The sequence below is a fragment of the Dermacentor andersoni genome, chromosome 9, assembly GCF_023375885.2.
Source record: "Dermacentor andersoni chromosome 9, qqDerAnde1_hic_scaffold, whole genome shotgun sequence".
In the NCBI taxonomy this organism is placed as follows: Eukaryota; Metazoa; Arthropoda; class Arachnida; order Ixodida; family Ixodidae; genus Dermacentor; species Dermacentor andersoni.
This window is the reverse complement of record NC_092822.1, coordinates 10,312,035-10,337,876: the sequence shown is the minus strand read 5'-3', so window position 1 is coordinate 10,337,876 and position 25,842 is coordinate 10,312,035. Positions and strand designations below refer to the sequence as shown.

The window sequence follows — 25,842 nt, the reverse complement described above, 5'->3', positions numbered from 1 at the left end:
CAACTCAAGAGATTACATAGAATTCGCGGAACTCTCAAAACTGATCAACTAAGAGAACATACGGGATGTTCGAAATTATAACGCGAGAAAGACTGAGGAATCACTAAAATATGGACGCAGCATGAAATCAGTGAGAAAGAAGTTTGGCATAGGACAAAACCAAAGTGTATGCACTGCAAGATAACCAGTGTAATATCATCAGCAATCTCGAAGATATATTAAGAGCAGCAAAATAATTCCATGCTGACCTGTACAGTACCCAGAGCAGCTGCGATATCTCCATTTGAAGTAGTAATGAGCGGTTTACAAAGGCTCCTTCTATAATTAGCGATGAAGTTAGAAGGGCCTTGCAACACATGAAACAGAGACAATCGGTAGGATATGATGGAATAACAGTCGATTTAATCAAAGATGAAGGAGGCATATTGCTTGAAAGACTGGCAGCCCTTTATACGAACTGTTTAACAAATTCAAGGGTCCCAGAGAACTGGAAGAACTGGAGTAACGATTTGTTAAAGCGCTCTAATAACGCGCTATTAACACGCGTCGTGACGTGTGGTCTTTTTGTTCTGGCCACGTTGTCTCATCTGCGCAGCTCTGTGGCGAGTTCTGCGCGCAGTTCAGTTCAACACGACTATCCCGGTTTCGTTGCTCACCCATACAGTTCTTCACAAAAGAAATGCGACAACCAGGTGCGTGAGTGCTGCTGAGCTCTAGCAGTATTATGTCGTGCCCTCAGAACGCTTGGACCAGTGAGGAATGTTGGCGGGTTAGTTGGTTGGGATTCGTGATTAAAACCTGCAGCGCGACAATAATGGCGCTGTATTCGTCACGACAGAGAAAGAAGACGACACAGACACTGTGATATGTGCGCATTGTCTTCTTTCTCTGACTTCGTCTAGTCGCGCTGCACAATTTAATCGTGAATCATCCCTTAAGGCTGTTGTACAGGGTAGGCACCGAGATCTCGCCTATACGTCTCCTCCAGTGCTTCAGACAGGAATACGGTTGCAGCACGGCGGCCACAACATCGCCGCGTGTAAGATCATGTGTGTGGATCGATTTCGTTTCTTTTGGCTCACGCCTTACTCTGTTTTCGCAGAATTCACAATACTACCGACACGTCCTTGGAAGCAAGGAATGAGGCCGCCAACACGTGACAGGCTTGTGTCGGTAAGCGAAGAAGCTCCTGACGGCAACGCGACAGGTAGGTCTCTCTCCGTACGCGCCCTCTCTAAGAACGGAGAGAGCGTGGACAACTTCTTCTGCGGAAGGAACTGATTGTCCCATAATTAGCTGCACTTTCAAGATTGTCGTTACACTCTTACGAAATACGTTGCGCTCTTCCTATGGAATATGTGTACTCTGCTTGCGCCCGTGTAGAGTCAAGGTACTTTTCGCGCAGTACGAGAGGTGTCGAAAAGAGAATTCAATGCGAGACATACAATTACTCCTCAAAACTTAGTAGTCAGCGTTGTCTTCGTTCTTGGAGCGTGTATTGCGTTACGATGACATGCCTTTTAATCGTGGATATGTGCCACCTCAGGCCTGCAATCTAAAAGAAAACTTGCACCTTTAAAGTTTACCTTGTCCCCGAACAGTAATGGTTCTTTATATTCCGTGCACATCTTTTCTCTAACGCAGCATCCACGTATCATCGTGAAGTAGCATCCCTGACAAGAATGTAGAAAGCGCAAGGTCTTAAGGAAAGCAATGTACGCAAGATTGATGACAGTTGCTCTTGAGGGACAAGACAAGCTTCAAAGGTTTATTTTTCCTGTTCTTTTTTCTGTACAGGTGACCTAGAATTTGTTTCCAGTGCAGCTGGGAGGCAAGCAATTACTCCTTAATTAAGCGTAGCTTCCATTGTTCCTTTCGATCTTAGAACGCTCGCTGCGTCAAAAATATGCCGCGGTCGATATCCCGTCGATACACGCTCAGAGGCTAACCGCCGACGCGGTGCACGCCCCGTCAGGCAGTGACCCGAGGCATGATCGGCAAGGCTAACTTGAAGACGCTTTCTAAATAAATAGGAAACGGGAATGTGATATCAAATAAATATAATACGTGCGCGCCAAGGCAAACATTCGACTAAAAGAAGTATCGTTTGTGTTCAGGTTTCAGTAACTGAACCCTAACTTCAGGTCTAACTTTTCTTCGCTCGCATGGGCGGCGACGAGCGCGTATACGGAACTAGACGGCTCGTACACAATTTGATTTGACTGCTTTCTTTTACGACAGGCTACTTCTGGCACGTGACTGACCTCCACGTAGACAGAGACTACTCAATCCGGGGCTCTCGTAAACTCTCATGCCATCGTATTGATAAGGGACCGAGTGGCTTGCGGGCTGTTGGGCCGTACGGAGACTACCTTTGTAACACTCCCAAACTACTGGCAGTGTCCACCTTTGCTGCCATGGAACGGATCAAGCCCGACGTAGATTTCATACTATGGACAGGGTAAGCATTATCGAGTGACCACCTCGAACACTTGACGAAGGCGCCGGTTGTTATCCTCACCGCTAAGACCCACTAGGTGAGCTAAAGAACTTGATTTAATTATTTATTTATTTATTTATTTATTTATTTATTTATTTACTCGTTCATTCATTCATTCATTCATTCATTCATTCATTCATTTATTCATTTAATCCCAGGCTACATCCTTCACTAAGCAACCGAGAAACAGTCCGCATATAGTCGAAAAATAGCGCCAAGCTTCCTTTTTCACCCTTAATTATCATATTTTGATGTAGCTTTGATTACTATATATTTTTTCCTGGCGTTTCAAAGGTGAATATTCTTTCACCTGGACTAATAGAACTATCAGTTGATAGACGGCGCCTGTGTCCTGCCGTTCGTGCCGCTTGACAAGTTGAAGACAGCAGTGAGCCGCCCGGCGATACACTGGCCCGTGCCACTGGGCGCGTTACAGGGACAACATGCCCCACACGAAGGGGATCACGTGGCCGGCTCTGTACAGCCAGACGGACTGGATCAGAGCTGCGCTGTCGCGCCACGCGCAGCGACACCGGGCCCTTCTGCTGCCCACTTTGGGAAACCACGACTGGGTTCCGGCAAACGCCTTGGAATCCGAGGACGCCGCGCACTACCGAGCATTTCTCAGCGAAGCCGGCTTCAACCAGCTACTCCTTGAAGACGGGTGGAGCACTTTCGAGCGAGGTGAGGCAAGTAGACCGCCCGGGGTACTTACTGTAGTAACCAGCAGAAGACTGATTATCCCTATGGTGTAGTAGAGTTAGAGGGGCCGAAGCTGTCAAGTAAAAGCCAAGAACTAGAATACGTTTACGAAAACCCTTTTACACAATTTTCCTTGCCACTTCGGTGGTGCTGATTTTACGACGCGGTATTAAAAAAAAATTTCACCGTACCTGAGCAAGCTTTTAGTAAACTACACGTCTCGGGCACCGAGCATAGTCGCGGCACTCATTTCTACCTTCTTGGGCCGCTGAATACGAGGTCGTGGGCTCGAATCCCGGCCACGGCGGCCACATTTCGATGGGGGCGTAATGCGAAAACACCCGTGTACTTAGATTTAGGTGCACGTTAAAGAACCCCAGGTGGTCAAAATTTCCAGAGTCCTCCACTACGGCGTGCCTCATAATCAGAAAGTGCTTTTGGCACGTAAAACCCCCATAATGTTTTTCCTACCTTCGCGCCCTCCGGTTACATTTTTACACCTGTTTAACAGACGTAGCAAATGTCCTTGAACAATGTTACGCCAGTGCCACCGGAGGAGCCTACGTACAATATTTTATGTTAGTTAACAGTCCGCTGCTGATATAACTGACGCGTTTCAATTCTGCTGTCGAAAACATCTCTTTACTCCACGCAACCATACCGTGTGCTTCGTATGATTGCACAAACGCACGCTCTTCTTTAACGCCTTCAGGCCATGGCGGTAATACAAATAAATAAATAAATAAATAAATAAATAAATAAATAAATATAACCGCATCACCAGCGGTAACATAGTATGTAGATGTCGCGCATAACGCCATCATATTCCTAAACTTACAAAACCATTGTTGGTATTATGCTACTCTATTAATTATTTTTCAGAGCATGTATATGTCAAATATGATCGCCCGAACACTGGCATTGTTCTTTGTCTTCCTCACCTTCCATACACTGTCCATCTGTACACCGTTACATGTGTAAGTGACTTGGTTACGTATAATGAACGAGAAGAAAGGGAAGCGAGGTTCTCGATTTTTATTAATCATATCAAAGAAGCCAACAAAAGATGACACCAAGGATAACATACGCGGAAGTACCTGTACTTACTAAATGAATTAAAGAAATGATAAATCAACGGAAATGAAAGTGGATGAAAAAAAACAACTGGTCGGAGGTGGGTTACGAACCCAAGTCTTCGAATTACGCCTGCGATGCTCTTACCGATTGAACTACCGCGGCGCCGTTTTCCCAACCACCTTCTGGGGTATTTATGTTTTGCTACTAGAACTAACCCTAGGAGTGTTAGCCAGCGCCACCAATCACAAACCTACGCGGCGGATGTGGACACCCAGCTAGGTCACGAGTACGTGACCTAGCTGGGTGACGGCAACGGTTATTTGTAGGAACCTTTAGCTGATTGCACCTAGAATTGGGCAAGTTGGTCCGTAGTTGAAAACTGTATACGTGTCCTAACTGCTTTTGTGTTTCGATCGTCCACGACGGACCCAGTGGGTACCGTCATGCACGCTGCTTTGTGACGTCATGCTACTTGGACCGAAATTTCCACTGTCAAGTTGGGCGTGACGAAAGCGGTGACGTCAAAATCACCGCAACTTACTCGGAAGCATCCCCATTAGATTTTATGGCAGTCAGGCAAGGAAGCCTGACGTCATGGATCGAAGTGAACATGCCTTCTGCTATCCAGAAGGCACGCTGGCAGAGCGGACGAAAGAAAACACCTGCTGGGCCGATAGCGCGCCATGCGTTTCGTGAGGGGAGAGGGCATCGCCACGTCGGTGGCACGCGGCGCTGGCACCGCCGGCTGCTGCTGCTTGCTGGCTCGGGCAGCACGTACCGCGACGGCACATTACTCGCAACGCAAAACTCGAAGTACCGCTCAGCGCCGTTCAATTGTACATTATTGCTTTCGCCTCGGTGCAGCGGTGGCGTAGAGGTAGAGCATCCGCCTCGCGTGCAAGAGGACCATGGTTCGAATCCCGGTGTCGCGCAATTTTCCACCGGATTAAAAAAAAATCCGCGTGTTGATAAAATTGCATAAACAGGCCTGGAGTGCGGCCTGATCCCGGTGACCACAGCCGGTAACGCGCTCCCTCACCAGAGCAGGATTGGCCACCCTGGTGCAGTACTTGGCCACAACCTCCTATATGAATACAACAATCAAACGCCCCAGCCCTCAGTCCCCAGCAGCTGCGAAGCAACTGACCACGGTGGCGGTCAGACCTGCGACGCAGCAGAGGGTGCTAAGAATCCATGGTTCCGGACAGGCCGCCATTGGAATCTGAACCTGGCAACGTTTACTGCTAGAACGTTATCTTGTGAGGCGAGTCTAGCAGTGCCATTGGAGGAATTAGAGGGCAGCAAATGGGATATAATAGGGCTCGGTGAAGTTAGCAGGACAAAAGAAGCATATGAAGTGCTAAAAAGCGGGCATGTCCTGTGCTACCGGGACTTAGCGGAAAGACGAGAATTAGGAGTCGGATTCCTGATTAATAAGGATATAGCTGGTAACATACAGTAATTCTATAGCATTAACGAGAGGGTGGCAGGTCTTGTTGGGAAACTTAATAAGAGGTACATATTGAAGGTCGTACAGGTCTACGCCCCTACATCTAGTCATGATGACCAGGAAGTCGAAAGCTTCTATGAAGACGTGGAATCGGCGATGGGTGTAGTCAAAACTAAATACACTATACTGATGGGCCACTTCAATGCCAGGGTAGGCAAGAAGCAGGCTGGAGACAAGTCAGTGGGGGAATATGGCATAGGCTCTAGGTATAGCAGGGGAGAGATATTAGTAGAGTTTGCGGAACAGAATAATATGCGGATAATGAATACCTTCTCCTGTAAGCGGGATAGCCGAAAGTAGACGTGGAGGAGCCCGATTGGCGAGACTAGAAATGAAATAGACCTTATAATCTGCGCTAACCCTTGCATCATACAAGATGTGGACGTGCTCGGCAAAGTGCGCTGCAGTGACCATAGGATGGTAAGAACTCAAATTAGCCTAGACTTGAGGAGGGAACGGAAGAAACTGGCACATAAGAAGCCGATCAATGAGTTAGCGGTAAGAGGGAAAATAGAGGAATTCCGGATCAAACTACAGAACAGGTATTCTGCTTTAACTCATGAAGAGGACCTTAGCGTTGAAGATATGAACAACAATCTTATGGGCATTATTAAGGAGTGTGCAATAGAAGTCGGTGGTAACTCCGTTAGACAGGATGCCAGTAAGCTATCGCAGGAGACGAAAGATCTGATCAAGAAGCGCGAATGTATGAAAGCCTCTAACCCTACAGCTAGATTAGAACGGGCAGAACTTTCCAAATTAATCAACAAGCGTAAGACATCTGACATAAGGATGTATAATATGGATAGAATTGTACATGCTCTCAGGAACGGAGGAAGCCTAAAATCAGTGAGGAAGAAACTGGGAATAGGCAAGAATCACATGTACGCGCTAAGAGACAAAGCCGGCAATATCATCACTAATATGGATCAGATAGTTCAGTGGCTGAGGAGTTCTATAGAGATTTATACAGTACCAGTAACACCCACGACGATAAGGTGAGAGAGAATAGTCTAGAGGAACTTGAAATCCCACAAGTAACGCCGGAAGAGGTAAAGAACGCCTTGGGAGCTATGCAAAGGGGGAAGGCAGCTGGGGAGGATCAGGTAACAGCAGATTTGTTGAAGGATGGTGGGAACACTGTCCTAGAAAGATTGGCCGCCCTATATACACTATGCCTCATGACTTCGAGCGTACCGGAATCTTGGAAGAACGCTAACATAATTCTAATCCACAAGAAAGGGGACGCCAAAGACTTGAAAAATTATACACCGATCAGCTTACTGTCCGTTGCCTACAAAGTATTTACTAAGGTAATCGCAAATAAAATCAGGAATACCTTAGACTTCTGTCAACCAAGGAACCAGGCAGGTTTTCGTAAAGGCTACCCAACAATAGACTATATTCACACTATCACTCACGTGATAGAGAAATGTGCGGAATATAACTAACCCTTATATATAGCTTTCATTGATTACGAGAAAGCGTTTGATTCAGTCGAAACCTCAGCAGTCATGGAGGCATTACGGAATCAGGGTGCAGACGAGCCGTATGTAAGTATACTGAAAGATATCTATAGCGGCTCTACAGCCACCGTAGTCCTCCATAGAGAAAGCAACAAAATCACAATAAAGAAAGGCGTCAGGCAGGGAGATACGATCTCTCCAATGCTATTCACAGCGTGTTTACAGGAGGTATTCAGCGACCTGGATTGGGAAGAATTGGGTATAAGAGTTAATGGAGAATACCTTAGCAACTTGCGATTCGCTGATGATATTGCCTTGCTTAGTAACTCAGGGCACCGATTGCAATGCATGCTCACTGACCTGGAGAGGCAAAGCAGAAGGGTGGGTCTGAAAATTATTCTGCAGAAAACTAAAGTAATGTTTAACAGTCTCGGAAGAGAACAGCAGTTTACGATAGGTAGCGAGGCACTGGAAGTGGTAAGGGAATACATCTACTTAGAACAAGTAGGGACCGCGGATCCGGACCATGAGACTGAAATAATCAGAAGAATAAGAATGGGCTGGGGTGCGTTTGGCAGGCATTCTCAGATCATGAACAGCAGGTTGCCATTATACCTCAAGAGAAAAGTGTATAACAGCTGTGTCTTACCAGTACTCACGTACGGGGCAGAAACCTGGAGGCTTACGAAAAGGGTTCTACTTAAATTGAGGACGACGCAACGAGCTATGGAAAGAAGAATGATAGATGTAACGTTAAGGGATAAGAAGAGAGCTGATTGGGTGAGGGAACAAACGCGAGTTAATGACATCTTAGTTGAAATCAAGAAAACGAAATGGGCATGGGCAGGACATGTAATGAGGAGAGAAGATAACCGACGGTCATTAAGGGTTACAGACTGGATTCCAAGGGAAGGGAAGCGTAGCAGGGGACGGCAGAAAGCAAGGTGGACGGATGAGATTAAGAAGTTTGCAGGGACAACATGGCCACAATTAGGACATGACCGGGGTAGTTGGAGAAGTGTGGGAGAGGCCTTTGCCCTGCAGTGGGCGTAACTAGGATGATGATGTTGTTGATGATGTTGTTGTTGATGATGATGATGATTTTGTATTCACAACGGAGAAGTAGTACTTAGGTATCCTCGGATTTCTTTCCACGTGCGGGGTAGCAAAGCAGACTCTTTCTGGTTAAAATCGTTGCCTTTACTTTGTCTCGATCTCTCTCTCTCAGTCGAACATAACCAGCTTCTTTTAAAGAATGTCCCTTGCACGTTAATTACAAGATCTTTAATGAACCTTGGTGTAGCGAATGGACACCGCACCAGCCGGTAGAGAACCTTCCCAATGCTTGTAAAGGGCCTGAAAGCAGTAGTGGTGTGACATTTTCGACATCTCATTGCTTGCATTAAATGAAGGTCTTGGACTTTGAAGCTCTAGAAGTAATAGCTGCAAGCCCCAGAGCCCCTTTATTTATTTGCAATATAAATGAACATCTCATTAGTCTGCTTACGCTGTTGCTCATTGCTCGACCCAATGTAGCAGTACAAGACAAATTCCACTCGAGGCATTTTGCGTGTATTCGCGAGCTTCTTTCACACTCGGAAAAACACTTTTGTCTAGCACGTATGGAGGAACAGAAAGATGTATCGGGAGTTTTTCATACCGCCCTACAATTTTCTCATTGACACTTATCACCGAATTCTAATATTTGAGAAGTTAATTAATTCAGACTAATTATATAATTAGACGGAATTGAAAAATAATACATTGAGTATATCCAAGCAACGGCAAACAACATTACCTTTGTTCTGTCCAGCTACGTGGCATTGGCATATTTTTAAACTCTGGTTAAAGTAAGTTGGGACACCCTGCATACAAACAGTCGAATTCACGAGCATGCAGCATAATATAAACGCACAAGTAGGAAGAGACAGCCCTTGCGTTAGCACTAAAATAATATAGTAGCATCAATAGTTCTAATAGTACCATCGCAAAAGCGGTAAAAGGGAAATGGTTTGAAGAGCGGCTTTTTGTGCAATTTATTTATTTTTTTACGTGCGAACAATGTTTCTTTTTTGTAGAAAAAAATAGAACATCTGTTTTTATGCTTTCTTTGCTAAGGTATGCTCTTTGCACGTGTCAGTTCTGCTTGGCACAGAATGCCTTGGACCATGGAATGCATAACGTTCACGTGTGCTCGAATGCACGGCTTCAGCCCCTTAATGAGCGGGTCCGAGTACGGCCCGGGCGCGCGACCTCATGCGTGAGCCCGGGCCGGGCCGGACCCGGACTTACGGGTCGTCCCGGGCCCGTACAGTGCTCTAGTTAATGTATCTCCTGGGAAACTGATCTGAAACTGGTTCATACAAGAGCTACTACAGTAAATTATTTAAAGCACTCTGAGGATCCCCATTGCTTGTTTGTTTTTTCAATGTTTCTAGGTCTGAAACCTTCATATTGCGCATGCCCTTCCTGCGCGTGTCCTTCGATGGCCACCAGACCTCAGTTCTATTCGCTGTTCTACACCAGTGTCCCCATGACGTCATCCTTGGCCATGACTTCCCAAGCACCCATTCTGCCCTCGATGACTGCTCATCTGGCCTTCCACAGTTAGAACTCTCTTCTGCATCCGACCTGAACCACGAGTCGCCACCCCGTTTATGTGGCGTCAGGTTCGTTCGTCTGCGACCAGCCACCGCGACGTACATCATGTTGACCTCAGAGCCCCCTGTTTTTGACAGTGACTATGTGATTTCGCCTTCTCTAGACACTCTTTTGATGCGGTGTGTTGCGCTCCTTCTCTCTGTTGTGACTGTTGCGGAGTAACGGGCGTGTATACCTATTCTTAATTTTGAACGCACACCATAATTTCTTCCCGAAGGCATCACGCTGGGCAGCATGTCACCTTTATACGTACACGACCCTCTGGCCCCGATTAAGGATGCTCCAAAGTCGTCACCTGGAAGCCTGGACACAAGTACTACGCTTCACGACCCTCTTGACAGTATGATTACCCCTGACCTTTCCTCTTCTCAGTCAGAAGATTACCGCCGCCTATTAGCTTCTTACCGCGATGTTTTTAATTTTTGTTCACCGCATTTTGGGCAGACATCACTCGTAACTCATCGCATCAATACTGGGAATTCATAGGCGTGCTTGCCGACTGTCTGCTTCCGAACGCCGTGTAATTCAAACAGAAGTTGAGAAAATGCTGACTAAGGACATCATTGAAACATCTGCGAGTCCTTGGGCGTCCCCTGTGGTGCTTGTCAGAAAAAAAGACAACACCTGGTGGTTCTGCATAGGCTATCGGCACCTCAAGAAGATTACAAAAAAAGGACGTCTACTTTTTGCCACGAATAGACGATGCGTTTGATTCTCGCCTCGGCGCGAGGCACTTTTCTTCCATAGATCTTCGGTCCGGCTATTTGCAAATTGCCGTTGACGAGCAGGATCGGAAAAAGACCTCTTTCATTACACCGGATGGGCTCTACCAGTTTAAAGTCATGTCCTTTGGGTTGTGTAATGCCCCAGCAACATTTGAAAGAATGATGGACTCCCTCCTTGGCGGGTTCAAGCGGCCTACTTGCTTAGGTTACCTTGACGACATCGTCGTTTTTCCGCCTACATTTCCCAGTCATCTCCAACGACTGTCGGCTATATTGCAGCTACTTCGCGACACCCGGCTTCAACTAAACTTCTAATCGCGTTTCGGCCGCCGGGAGGTCATTGTACTTGGCCATCTTGTTGATGCAGCCGGTATCCGACCTGGCCCTCCCAAAGCACGCGCTGTTACCAACTTTCCAACACCCCGTTCTTCGCAAGACGTCCGCTCGTTTTCTGGCCTCTGCTCTTACTTTCGTCGCTTTGTGAGAGACATTGCAGAATTAGGACGGCCTTTCACATGCCTGCTCAAGAAAAACGTTCCTTTCACCTGGGGTCCTGCCCAAACGTCCATCTTTTCGCAGCTCATCGCGCTACTTCTTGTGTCACCTGTGTTGGCTCCCTTTGACGATTCTGCTCCCACGGAAGTCCGTACTGACAAGTGGCCACGGCATCGGCGCTGTTCTGGCTCAGTATCAACGTGGTCAGGATTCTGTTATTGCGCATACCAGCCGCCTCCTTTCCGCCGCTGAGCGAAATTATCCCATTGCAGAGGGTGTCTCGCTTTTGCATATGGGCCGTGGCAAAATTTCGCCCATATCTGTACGGAAGAACTTTTACCGTCGTCATTGACCCTCACGCTCTCTGCTGGCTATCTTCACTCAAAGATCCCGCGGATCGCCTAGGGCGCATTACGGCTTCAAGAATACTCGTACGCATTCATCTACAAGCCCAGCCGTTTGCAAAGGGATGCCGACTGCCTTTCCTGGTACCCTGTCGACCAACCGCAACCTGCACCGAACAACTATAGTCCTTGCGTGCTTGTCATTTCTGAAATCTTCAATATTGCTGCTGCACTACGCAAGATTATCGACCATGTCAACTCCAAGACTCCTGATGCCTCTCTCCACCTCTTTGTGCTGCACGATGACATTACATGGTCGCAGTTTGCTTTCTGATGGCCCTGACATCTTACTTGTGATCCCGACACACCTCCGCTGAACTGTTCTGACCCTACTTAATGATGCGCCAACAGCGGGGCACCTCGGAGTTTCGCGCACATACGATCGCGCACGCCGTCGGTTCTACGGGCCAGAGATGTCCCACTCGGTGCGTCGTTACGTGGCCTCTTGTGAGCTTTGTCAGCGCCGGAAAAAGCCATTACTCCCGCTTGTTGGACATCTTCAGCCTCTCGACGATCCATATGAGCCGTTTCATCGCGTCGGCCTCAACTTAATTAGCCCGTTCCCTCTGACTGTCCCAGGAAACAGATCGGTCGCCGTCGCTACAGACCATGCGATTCGCGATCGCCTGCGCTCTTTGCACCAGCTGCGTGACCGACGTTGCGGACTTCTTACTCCCAAACATCATTCTTCAGCATGGGGCACCTCGGCAACTCTTAACCGACCGGGGCAGACAGTTTCTTTCGAAGGTGATCGACGACATTCTACTGTCTTGCTCGACGCAACACAAACTGACCACGGCGTACCATTCACAGACAAATGGCTTGACGGAACTAAACCGAACAATTACCGACATGCTGGCAATGCAGGTGTTCACCGACCACCAGGATTAGGACACTGCATTGCCTTTTGTGACATTTGCGTATAACACGTCGAAACATGAAACCGCTGATTATTCGCCTTTCTTTCTCTTATTCGGCTGAAATCCTACGTTGCCCATGCACACGTTGGTATTGAAGCAGCGGACTTACATCTGACACGTACACGTACACATAGAAAGGACATGCACAGGTGCAGGACAGCGCATGTGCATGTACTGCATGACGCATGTACTGCAGCTGTACTCCCCTTTCATGCTTGCCTCTTTCCCTACCACAAGGAAAATAGGTGTTTTTTGTAGGTTACGCAAGATTCCTTTTCCGAATGAACTACTGCACTCAACATTTTATGTAATACGAAAAAGAAGCAAAAAGAAGAATTAATGCACTTTTCACGCATAAACATTTTATTAACGAGATTTATGTAATAAAAAAGATATATATTGCCAGAATCAAGATTGTGGGATAAAATTGAACAAAGTTTTGAAAACACGCTTGTATATACTAAAGGAAAAAATGTTACAAAAATTTTTATATATACAAAATGTATTGCCGTCTATAATGGGCACTATCTCCGAAAAAAATCTAACTTATTCATTGGACAGGTATTCCACTACAAAAATTTAGGTGCAAGCACTACAGCTCCGCGTGCTGGGCTGCGGCTGCCTATGTTCCGGGCTGGCTTGCGTCGTCGTCGCTCTCAGAATCAAAGTCCGACGAGAAGGCAGCATCATCAGACTCGCTGCTGCTCGATCCATTGATAAAATAAGCCACATACACAGTGGAATCGCCAGACCTGCGATCTTTCGAAGCGCACGCGCCGCTCCCCAGAGGCGGCCATTTTTGCTTTCTATTTTGACGATCGCCAAACTGCGGAGCGCGTTCAAAAATCACCGCCAGGGGTTAAAAATTTAACTGCTTGGAAAACAAATGAATAGTTCTCCTCCTTCACATCCGATAGCGCAGGGTGTCCGTCAGCGGCGCGGGAAGTCTCGAAACCGGCGTTTCAGACCATCGTTAGTGGGCTAACGATGCCCAAGGGGCGCGGCACGGAAAGAGCTAAGAACTCTCGAACTCACCTAGCTCCGCCGCTGCGAAGCTTGGGGTGGCATCCGAAGTTAATGGAGCACTGATGCGCGCGAAGCTGAGGAACGTGTCAGGTGGCTTCCAGGCTCATCTCGCGTGCTTCTTTCTGGACACGCTGCGCCACCTAGTGACGCTGCCGAGAAGTCCGCGCGTGGCCTCCGAGACGAGAAGCATGGCGCGCCAGTGCCTGCGAACACCCCGAATCGTTCCCTCGCTTTCCCCACACTCAGTGGCACATACCCAGTGACCCAAGTTGACGTGACGTTAATTCAAGATTGGCACATACGTAGTGCATTCCTGGCGCAACTTGCTCAAGCTTGGCGTGAAAGGCGTTCATTGAAAAGCGGTCACTTACCCAATGCATTTGTGGCACAACCTGCTAATGCGTCAGGTTGCTGTCCTTGGTACACCTTTGTGACTTTGGTTCAATTCTCTTCAGCATCGGATCAATTTAGGGGATCTTTTTCGACGTTGTCGAGCGGCACATTCCCAATCGCGCATACAGACTTGCCCAAGTTGGCGTCCAATAATTTCGCTGAAGATTGGCACACACCTACTTGCACACAGCCACTGACCCAAGTTGGTATCAAGGAGGTTCATTGAAGACCAGGACAAACTGAAGGGCACATAACCAGTGCTCCAAGCCAGCGTCAAATGTTTTCTTTAGAACAGCGGTGCCTATCCAGTCCCGCATCTACATTATTTATTTATTTATTTATTTATTTATTTATTTATTTATTTAGCATACCCCCAGGACCATTACGGCATTATAGAGGCGACCCATGTCAGCTCGAAAGAGCTTCGGTGAAGAGAGGCACGTATGTACACACTGGCACATACACACCCAGTGACCCAAGTTGACCCGATGGTTTGTTTAGAAACCTGTTACCTCAGCTAGCAGCTCGATACGCTAACCATTCGGCCGCAATCTAAGCAGGGACCCCGGTAGGCAAGGAAACGGTTAGCGACAGACAGACAGACAGACAGACGGACGGACGGACGGACACAAAAAGTGCGTGATGTACCCAAGGAATGCAAGCGCTTTATTAATAAAAAGCTGGAATTTCCATGTCAGTATTCCTTTATTGTAAATTCCTGAAGGTGGATGTGACCTCCGTGAAGATTCAAGCGTGAACCAAATGTTGCAGTTGGAAATGCTTGAGAGCGTTCAGAGGTTTACCCTCAGCTGACACTGTTGTTTATGGACGCCTACCAAGAAATTCGTATACATGGGCAAAAGCTTTCTCTTTTTATTGCTATAGCAATTATATGGACACTCCAGGCTCATTTCTGCTGTCGCCGTCGGCGTCGCCGTGAGGTTCCGTATGAGTGAAAGCATGTGAGGGTGAGCCGGCGAACGAGGCTAATTTTCGCGTGCGCGAGCGAGAAACGCGGCCCGGATGCGTGCCCCCTCTTGTGGCGCGCCAGGCAGGGGTGTGAGACGAGGGAGGAGAGGCGTTCTTTTCGGGCGGCTGCTACGATGCCTCGATGTCCTCCTCGTCCGCCGCTCTATAGAGTGGAGACAACCGCGGCGTCTACTATGGCGTTGGCCACGCGAATCACGTACGCCGTAGTAGACGCCTTTGGCGGACGCCGTAGGGACGCGTTGCCGGCTCTCGTGTCTTGAAAGCAATCGGCGACGTGGCTAAAGTGCGCGCCCCGCGGGCCTCATCTTTAAAGCGATCTGCGATGTTTGCAGAGTGCGCGTAGTGCCGGTGGCTTCGTAGTAGTAGTAGTGATTTTAAGATGAAAGGAAGAGAAAAGTGCAGTGCCGTAACTGTCTCTCAAGGGAGGGCACCTCAACAGCACTGCACGGGGTAAGGGGAGTGGGGAGAAAAAGATTAGAGAGAGAATGAAAGAGAGCGGAAAAAAAAACAAGAAGGTTAAAGAAGAAGCAAAGCGGGGCTTACAGCCGCGCTCTCAGCTGAGTCTCGTCACAAAAGCCAAGGAGGGCAGCAAGCGCTCTCTTGGCGATGGAGGCGGGGGCTGCGGGAAATAGAAGATCACCCTCCGTGCTGCACGGTAGTCCGACTCGGCGATATGAAGCACAGAGCGCGGTGCGCTCAACGTCGAAGGATGGGCAACGCAGGAGAAGGTGTTCCAGTGTCTCATCCTCGCCGCATTCCGTACACGCGGGGCTGCCTGTTCCGTGCAGTCTGTGCAATCGGGCGGCCGTGCTGTAGCAGCCGACGCGCAGCCGCAGGAGAAAGGAGCGATCCCAGCGGGAGAGGCCGGCGCGGGGGAGGAGGCGAGGGGGCGTCCCCGCAGCAACACGTGAGTCAGGATGATGCGCGCGGAGGGTGCGCAGTATGGCCGTCTTGGCCACGTCGAAGCGAGTGACGGAGATGGCGAGGGGGAAGCGAGCCGCGAGAGCTTGCTTCGCAAGGGCGTCGGCTGCTTCGTTTCCGGGCAGGCCAATGTGCGCGGGGACCCACTGCAAAACCAAGTCGCAGCCCCGATTTACGACGTGGCGCAGTTTCGATCCCGCCGTGGCTTCGTATGCGTTGTGCTTTCGACGTTTCGTTCGGGTTCAAGCGACAGATGCACGGAGGTCAATTGGCTCGCGCCTCCTGCCGTAATTCCTAACTCCAGCGTTTTCAGAGACAAGTTCCGCTGTCATTGATCTAGATGCGTTCGTGTTTACCTGTGCGCACGTGACACTGTGCTGGTTAACTTAGTTAAAACACGTTGACGGGCTGGTTGGTTTGAATCTATGATAGAATGTGTAAGCGCGACTGAACAAGGACGTAGAACGAAGCAGACACACAAAGACAGCGCTGTCTCCATGTGTCTGTTTCTTTCTATGTTCTCATTGAGTCACGCTTACACATTCTATCATTGTTAATTTAGTTAGTAAGCGAATGTTTACACGTTTATACGGTCGATAAAACTACTATCCTTACTTCGTACAGCTATCTACTAATTTTCTATCGAAATCGGTGCTTCGCCTTTCCGGCGGAACTGCGATTTTTTGTTCGTCCAATTCGGCAAGGTGTTCTGTGACGCAGGATTCTCTCCTCCCCTTAACGTGCGCATTTTTCGCGCAGGTGGCTACTATAGCCGGTCGCTTTCAAAGAACATTCGAGTGGTGTGCCTCAACTCGGCTCTCTGGTACAGCGTCAACAAGGGCCCGCGTCCTGGTCCCACTGACCCCCAGATGACCTGGCTTCGAGACCAATTGCACGACGCAAGGCGTCTAGAACAGAAGGTGGTGTTACAAGCCAATGGCGATTTTGTTTAGTTTAGCGATGCTACATTGTAGTTCGATGTAGTTCAGTGACAAAGCGGTAACGTTGTACAGGTGTCGGAGAATCAACCTGTGGATTTATGATTTATCTGAGAACACCACTTCCCTTACTAATGCGATCAGCATGCTTTGAAAACTTCATCCCGTCTGCGGTGCATCTATCTCTAACCTCTTTCACGCCAACTTGAGTCACTGTTTATGTGAAACTGGGTATGCACCGCTTCAAAAATGCGTAGAAGTAATGCTGGGCGGGATCGAACGCACGTCATATATACTTTGACAATCTTGTCTGAATATATGTTCAAACACGCGCCACGCACGGACTTCGCGGCGGCGCAGCTATATGACGCAGCGTGGCCAGAGGGAAACTAATATACTGATTAATATATATTAGTCACGGCTAGGTGGCGTGTTCAGCCGCCCGATTTAAAGGGTTCAGCCTTATCCACCTATCCATCCAAGCTCGAGAGAAGAGTCGGGCTCCATACACGCCTCATAAATGACGTGTTTCGGCGGTGGCAATGCTGCATGTCGCTGCACGCTGCTTCAATGTTAGCTACATTAGCGGCAACATTCATCGTGAGATGGGTTCTGCCGGGTTTTTCAATGACATTTGTTCATTCCTGGCTGACCCACTCTCGCAGACAGAACGTAGTGCCAACTCGAGGGCTGTGAGTTGTTACAGAAGCACGCCGACATCATGATGAAGTCTTGCGCCCTTTGCGTGAACTGATCTAACTCCAATAATGCTTATCCTCACTATGGTGCTCTGCATTACTCTTGCAGGTGTTCATATCAGGACACATTGGACCTGGCTTCCTTGCCCGCTCTATTGCGGGCGAAACCGCACGCATGGTGTTATTCGATGATATTAACGACAAGTACCAGGATCTGATCGCAGAGTACAAGGACGTCGTGGCCGGACAGTTTTTCGGCCACCAGCACAGCAACGCCTTCGTCCTCTTGTCGGACAGGAATGGTGAGCGCCGTGGGGCACTCAGTGCGTGTTCGCACCGCTTACGCCAACGTGCCCGTATACTGATATTCTCACGTTGTAGTGAGTGTGAAGAACCAAACACTGCTAACAGTACGTGTTAATAATCTACTAAACGAACGTGTGCCTAGATAAACGAGCAACACTCAAATCGCAATGATAGCGGCGAGCACCGTTGTCGGTCGTCGAATCTAACTGACGTACCAAGTATGTCCAATATTTATACGTGTATCACCAAACAGTCCAGAGTAATCGCTGGTACTCGCCTACTTTCGAGAAAGTTCAACACAGTTCGCGTCGCGATATGATGAGAGCTTTAGAACTGAAGACATTTCAGAAATTTTGTATATAGTAGGCGCGCTTTGCACAGAAACACAACTGAATAACAGTGATACACTCCAATAAAAACTGACATACTACAAGAAGCAAAGCAATGCATACGTGACAATATATTTGGGAGAAAAATTTAAGATAGGGCCAACTCCATGGAGCAAAGAAGCGAAATAGGAGCGGCCCTGACGTCACATTTTTCAAGCCGGAAGTGCAGCCATGTTGTTGTGCCATCTCCCTTTGCGCCTCCAATCAGCTCGCAGGAGCAGATACAGAGTCGAGCTTTGAACTTGCATTGCTACGAGCCACCGGAAGTGTGTGCTGCTGACGCGCGTCAGAACAAAGCCTACGAAACTGCTGCAACATTTTTTTGTGAAGCAGACGCGATCCTGTGTTTTTCCGTGGCACGTTGAAGAAGACGACGAAGACTCGCGCCGTGATTGCTTTTAGTGGGTCTGTTCCTGGCCGACACACTCACATGCTCAAAACACAACTTCCAAGCTTACGCCCCACACTCCAAGGTTGGCTTGTCTCGCGAACAGAACATGCTGCGAGAAAGACACGGGCCGAAAAATCGTACCTCACTTGTCAGAGGCCGATAGCAGTAGCGAGAGCTTCAGGAGCGCGGTTGGTATGGCAACTTTAATTTTTAGCATACTAGTCCCAGTGCTCCTTTGCGAAAAGGACCCTGTGACTTCTGCCACACACTCTTCAACTGATCCGAGTTAGCCGGGTACTCTCCTACGCTTTCCTTCCTTCATGGCCAACTCGAATATTTCCATTAAAATGCAGAAGCGCGCTCATTGGGCAATTGCTCCAGTAATCTAAATAAAATATGCCGTCTATTTTAAAAAAAGTTCACTCCTACTTACTGTTGGTAGCACACATATAAAATTTTAAGTTCTTTGCAAAACTTGTCGAAAACCAGCAAATCTTGAAAAAATGTAATCACCACATTTTAGTTGTCCCGCTCCACACTGAAAACTTATCACACTTCTGTAAACTGCATCAGCCGCACGTGACAAAGCATCTTAGTGGACAAGCACTAAGTATTATATTTACAGTTTGTATGGAATTATTGTTCCGTTTGCTTGGAGTGTTGCGCGAATTCAGCTTGCGCTGGTGAAGTTCTGAACGATGTATCCATAATGCATCGATGCAGAACATTGGCTTCGTGCATTTTAAGTTCCGCAATTAAACGCGGCGAGTTTCGGTAACTGCTGCAAGTTTGAAAAGTACTTTCAAACATATGACTCCCCCATATTTTTCTTTTACATTTTTAATGTGCATGAGCGAAAATGTAAACCATGTGTAATAATGTTTTCTTCTGTATTCTTGTTTCATTTCTTTTTTGTCTTTGTACGAAGCTACGCTTCTGTCAATGCACAGTGTCGCTCCATGTCGTAGCCGTACGCAGGCACTCCGGTGAGCTCAGTGCAACTGGCCGGGTCTGTGACACCATGGGGCAGCGGCCATCCGGTCTACCATGCCGAGTCGGTGCCTACTAATCCCTGCGTACGTCTCTACACCTACCACCGCGCCACGGGGGCGCTCCTTGATTACACTGTCTATTACCTGGACTTGGAAAAAGCCAACTTGGATGCCTTTTACCAGGTAACCCCTTGTTGTTTTACGCAATGCCATATATAATCTAGCGAAGACCGTGAAGGGCCTCTCGCCAACTTTGGTCATTCCAGGCAGGCAGACCCGGCACGTAGGTCAAGCGGTGAAGACTGTGCCTGCAAAGTATATTACAGCTGAATCTTCAAACGAAAGCCCGTATGCCCTTATTATTCAAGCATCCTGTCTCCTCGCCAGCAAAGGCGACGTCACAGCTCTCCCTTACCACGTCACAGGTCCCGCCCGCAGCCCACAAAAAAGGAGGGCTGTGCATTATGTAAGACACATGTATCTCAGATACTGTCTTAAGATACTCTTTGAGTATCTTGTATCTGTGGCATAATTCATTCGGCAAGACGTTCATCAGTATCTGTATTTTCGATACATCATACGAAGTGTCGTCTATCTTAAGATACAAGATACACTCACGGCAAAAATCACAAAGAGGCCCAGAGCCACTGACGGCTCTCATTCATGCTTATTCTAAGACAATTTGCACTAACTCATATTTATAATAACCAATCATGACTAAGAAAATTGAATGTTGTCTGGAACTAGCATTAATAATGAACAAAATCCTACTAATTATATTTTTATTTATAGTCATTAGGTGGAATCCTCAACTCTATAATGGAAGTCAAGCCGGTGCTCAGAGCATGCCATTTTGCTAGAAATCTTGTGCTTAAAACCAGTTTGAGAAATGCATCTGAACACGTGTCGCGGAACGGCTGCATGGATTGCTGTTCCAGCTAGCAAATTGACAAAAAAAAGCCTTTTACACAGTGCAGAAATGTATCTGGATCAATGCACATCACTGCAAATTTTGAGTAGTTTTATGGCACCTTTACGAGCGCTGGTCTAGTGGCCGCTAAATACCTGCACAGAAGCTTCGTAATAGAAATTTAAGGCGCAATGAGCAGACGCTAAGAAAGAGAGCCGTGTCTTATCGGCCTATTCTGTTCGCCGCGGTCGCCCGGTCTCCATTTCTCTCCCCGCCGGCATGCTGTTTGAAGTCACGTGACCTAAAAGAGACTATTTGGCAGATTAAATCACGGCAGGTGCGCAAAATTTGGTCAGGAGTTCACCATTAGGAATCATCTTGATGACATGGGTCAGAACAATATGGCTGCTGTCACAATGAGAGAGTACCGTGAGAGGGTGTTCAGTGGAAGGCGGAGCTTGCTTTCGCTCCAATGGCCGTGTGGCAACTCTACCATTCTAACCGTCTTTTACGATTTTCCACCACAGGTTCACTTACTTTTCTCCTATCATGTTTTAAACACAATATATTCGAAAGAGTAACTACATCTTTATTTGCATATATATGGTTACACTGACATGCTCGTTACACTGATATGCTCGTGACATAACAGAACATGCTCGTTTGTTTCTGCGCTATTTCAAGACGCTACAGACCGTCAACGCTACAGTAGTCGTCAACGGTAAATTGTCTTCTCTAGAAGCACGTTCAGAGCGACGTAGACCATTATAGTTATTTATTTCTAGCACCTCAAGGTCCCCTGTTTAACGGTTTTACAATTGATTTATGAGTTCGAACAATAGTTTTCAGGGCTTTGAAATACCATAAATCGCTTCTGGTTTCATTCTTTGGTGTTCAATATATATAGCTGACTTCCTCTCCATCGTGGTATTCAATATACTGCTCCTTCGTCTAAAATGTTAAAAAAAAATTAAATTATGGGGTTTTACGTGCCAAAACCACTTTCTGATTATGAGGCACGCCGTAGTGGAGGACTCCAGAAATTTTGACCACCTGGGGTTCTTTAACGTGCACCTAAATCTAAGTACACGGGTGTTTTCGCATTTCGCCCCCATCGAAATGCGGCCGCCGTGGCCGGGATTCGATCCCGCGACCTCGTGCTCAGCAGCGTAACACCATAGCCACTGAGCAACCACGGCGGGTGTAAAATGTTAAGTTTAACACCATTTCCTCTGACAATGTCAACGTGTACGCTAACGCAATATTTACTTCCTAGTTTCGTTGCACATTTGCACATTTTCTACAGGGTGAGTCAATGCTTTTCGAAAATTGCGAACAGCTTTTGCATATTTTGACGCCCTTCCATGAGAATCTGAAAGATGAGCTTGTCGAGAATTGTGGCGATGGTCGAGATGCATATTTTTTTTAAGCTTCTACCGAAAAGTTGAGCGCTGCTAATGATAGTCCGTATGCTATCCTATATGAAACATCTACCGTTTGTTTTCCTGAAAGGTACAAAGCGAAATTAAGATGCGCATTTTGCAAGACAATCATCAGCGGCGTGTACTAGCTGCTTCATTTTGAACTTTAACCTTCACGTAAAGTTACACGCACTGTGAAGATTGCTACAAAGCCGCTATGTCGTTATCATGATGCTGGTGATGACCATGGGCGCATCTCCTTTAAAACTGGGTGGTGACGTGTGTCACCAAGCTAGTTCGTTTCATTTCCTGGTTTGTCGAAGTCATTATAAATTTATAGCCAAATCTACATTTACTGCCGCTTACTCACGCCTAGAAACAAAAATGGAACATAGAGCGATGTATTGTTTATGAAAATATCACGTCCATAGAACAGCTGCAACCTATTACGTACGCAATATACAAACTACGCACTGAAGCCTACATAATGTTGGAGAATTACGAAACTATGCAAATGAACGCACAGAAATATGACACTAAACTTGCGGACAACTTTCTGTGGTTATGAAGGCAAAGCTACGGGTGCGGAAGTTCTGCACATGGTACCGCGCCAAGTAGTCCGCCAGTGTTTGACAGTGCTTTTGGTTGCTCGGTACAGACGCTAAAAAAGCTTCTACGTGCGACAGTTTCGCGTTTGCCTCGACGCGGAAGGGAAAAGCAGCGAAATCAGTAAGCTTTTACATTCAGTGGTGTGTTTTGTCTTATTTAACTGTTGCTAATAAGGTATCTACGTTTTCTCTTCCCCAGCTAAAATTAACGTGGATGAAAACGCGGGACTCCTTTAAGAAGCGCTCTCACTTGTGCGCACTGTGCCTCCGTAGCTTTCGCTTCACAGCCACAGCTAGTTGTCCGCGAGTGTCGCCCACTTTATGAATGGACCGCAAAGCAGTGCATCGCACCGATGATAAAAGCGGCATGAAAAAAACTGTATCCGCAAATAATTTGTGCTGATCTGGTGCACGTCCAGCCGGCCCCATCGACTCTTGTGAAATTGCGATATAGTAATTTGTTATGAACACCGAACAACCTCTGCACATGTTAAAGGGGTCCTGAACCACCCTTGGCGAATAAACACAGTCCGCGGATAGCATACGCTGCTGTGAACCCATCAGTCAAATTTTGTAGCTGTGCGCAGCGCGTGAAGCTCGAAAGCGGAGCGCGAAGTCATTTTTTACAGCGCGCCTGTTACGGGCTATAGTTCGCCCAGGATCGTGTCCATCTGTAGACACAAAACTATCATCATTAGGATTGGCTCCAGCGTCATCGTCTTCTTGCACAGCTGGCTCGTTGGCGCCCCTCGGTGCTACGGCGCGAACGCGCTCGTGCCACTGCTCCTGCGTTCATCATTAACTAATTAACTAACTAATTAATTATTTCATTGTAATACGTAACCAATTTTACAGCTAAGCTGTTATGGGCTAGTTCCCCCATGATCACGTCCGTGTGTAGACACAAAACTATTATCATTAGAATTCGCTCCAGCGTCGTCTTGCACAACTGGCTCGTTGGCGCCCCTCGGCGCTACGGCGCAAACGCGCTCGTGCCACTTCTCTCGCGTTAGACATCGTTAATTAAACAACACACCGTCGTAACCAATTTTACAGTGAAGCTGTTAAGGGCTAGTTCCCCACATGACACGTCCGTTTGTAGACACAAAACTATCATCATTAGGATCGGCTCAAGCGTCATCGTCTTGCACAGCTGGCTCGTTGGCGCCCCTCGGCGCTACGGCGCGAACGCGCTCGTGCCACTGCTCCTGCGTTCATCATTAACTAATTAACTAATTAATTAATTATTTCATTGTAATACGTAACCAATTTTACAGCTAAGCTGTTAAGGGCTAGTTCCCCCATGATCGTATCCGTGTGTAGACACAAAACTCCCCATATACGTGGGCCGATCCCGAAGAAGTGCATTGCTAGGCCGACCTGCGGCGAAGGTGAAGCCGGCGTTAAGCACTCCCCACACGTGGACCGATCCCGAAGATAGTGCAATGGCGGGCCGACCCGCGGCGGAGGTGCAGTTCGCCAATAGGGGGCCCACATACAGAGCTTCGGTGGTCATCCTTCTTCATAGAGTAGAAGGGTACTGAGTTCTTTCTGAAACGCTGTCTTTTCAACAGAAGCCTGCTCCTCACTCTTTTCTCGACGCTTTATTTCATAATATAGCAGATTTCCAAACGCGGTTGCTATTGGCCAAGAGCTGACATCAATGAAGAAGGGTATTTGGGTCAGTGCGCTGGCGCGTCGTAAGAGCTAAAATCGGAAATAGTGGTGTCAGCGTGAAGATAAAGTCCGTACCACGGTGGCGCCCAGTATGCGAAGCATTGTAGGTAAGTCATTGCAGTGCAAGTCATTGAAGAAGAAGCGGAAGTACTGCGAAAAGGGTGTTTGATTGCCAATAACTCCACTTCTGCTGAACGCACTGAAGCCCTTTTTGTGGCAAAGTATTTCTGAAATAGTATAATTTAACTTCGAATGCATTTCTCGACTTCGATAGAAAGTGGTTAAGGGCCCCTTTAATAGATAAAATTCGAAAGGAAGGATGTCTGCCAGCTGGAGATAATTCACAATACCTGTAAACTTCCAAAGGCCTTTACAATGGAGCTATAATGAAGAATTAAGTTAGGTATCGTAAGTGTCTTGACGTACATATGCCGAATATGTTAGCGGATGCAATTGCTTCGCTTGTATTTGCATCTCAAATACTTAACGCCTCAATATCTTGCATCTGTATCGTGATACATTTGAAAAGTATATTTGCCGAGCCCTGAAAAATAGCCAGCAGCAACGCCGAATGCGCAGATCCTCGTGTAACGCTGAGAGCGCATACAGTTATTGCTTATTATCTGCGCACTCCCTGGGAGTTAATGCTGTAGACAGTAACTTAGTCACGCAAATACAAGTCACTCTCTCTGCCGTGCATCCAGGAGGAGCCTCAGTGGGAGCTCCTGTACTCGGCGAGAAACGACCTCGGCGTACCCGACCTGAGCACGGCCTCGATGGTCGACCTCGCCAAAGGAATCGCCCGTTCGCCCGAGCTGCTGTCGCGGTACATCGGTTTCAGTTCGTCCCTCAAGGACGCTGGGCCGTGCGACAAGGCCTGCAGGCGAACGATGCTGTGCGCTGCCCTCGCGTCGAGACGGGATTCCCACGCCGCCTGTCTCGCGCAAAACGACAGGCACCGCCGTGCTCGACTTTGGAGGACGAACCGCGACCGCGGAGTAGACGCCATCCCGACATGTTTGGACGTGGCCGTCCTGCTGTCGGTGACGCTCACCGGTGTCGCTTTCATCTTGCTCGTCAAAAGGAACAGCACGATGCGGTTATACGCGCGATATACGCGAATCTGGTGATCGCGCAGCGCCTGTTGTATGCCTTTGAACTATGGGAGAACTTAGTTGGGCTTTCAAGAACCACATTTTTTTTTCTTTCCTTCGGAGCTTCGGAAAGTTTGTCACTTTCAAAGTCGTTTTCTTAGTATCGCAATAAAGGTAGCTTGCTTAATCAGGTTCTAAAGCAGTTTTCTAAAGGTACACTGTCAAAATAAAACTGTTAACTTAAAGAAAATTTACAGAAATTTTTTGTACCGCGAAATAAATTTTCTGTGAATGTTTATGACAGAAACCTGTTAAAGAAAAAAAAAATTCTGTTGTTCTTGATCTCCAGCCTATAAATTGAGTCAAAACTAAAATATAACCATTCTAAATTATTGTAATTGCATAAAAAAAACTATAGAATACAATTTTAATGTATTCTCTTTTTTTTTTTCATGCGCGCCGTATTTTGCATTTGCCACGCACGGCGCGCTGTTTGCGGTACTGCGAACTAGCAAGCTTACCAGCAAGTATGCGGCCTATAGGATGGGCCACACAACAACAAAGAAGGTCAAGCGGAAAGTCAGAGAGGCTGAAATAATCTTATGGGTGGCGGCAATGGAAAAGAAAC

The 25,842-nt window shown here is 47.5% G+C and overlaps 1 protein-coding gene across 1 annotated transcript; it reads left to right on the top strand.

The window, feature by feature from the left end:
* Positions 1-1,990: 1,990 nt before the first annotated feature.
* On the top strand, positions 1,991-25,250 carry LOC126527019 (acid sphingomyelinase-like phosphodiesterase 3b). Its single transcript, XM_055068746.1, has 9 exons — positions 1,991-1,997; positions 2,242-2,461; positions 2,937-3,219; positions 9,863-9,992; positions 16,550-16,710; positions 17,536-17,728; positions 18,524-18,594; positions 19,481-19,687; positions 24,825-25,250. Exons 1-9 carry the CDS (start codon positions 1,991-1,993, stop codon positions 25,248-25,250), a joined length of 1,698 nt encoding a protein of 565 aa, XP_054924721.1.
* The last annotated feature ends 592 nt before the right edge of the window (positions 25,251-25,842 follow it).

Excerpts from the sequence above, each read along its gene's own strand:
- LOC126527019 (XM_055068746.1), top strand. Across the intron at positions 9,993-16,549 it reads AGAGCCCCCTGTTTTTGACA|GTGGCTACTATAGCCGGTCG; the intron begins GTGACTATGTGA and ends TTTTTCGCGCAG. Across the intron at positions 19,688-24,824 it reads ACTTGGATGCCTTTTACCAG|GAGGAGCCTCAGTGGGAGCT; the intron begins GTAACCCCTTGT and ends CCGTGCATCCAG.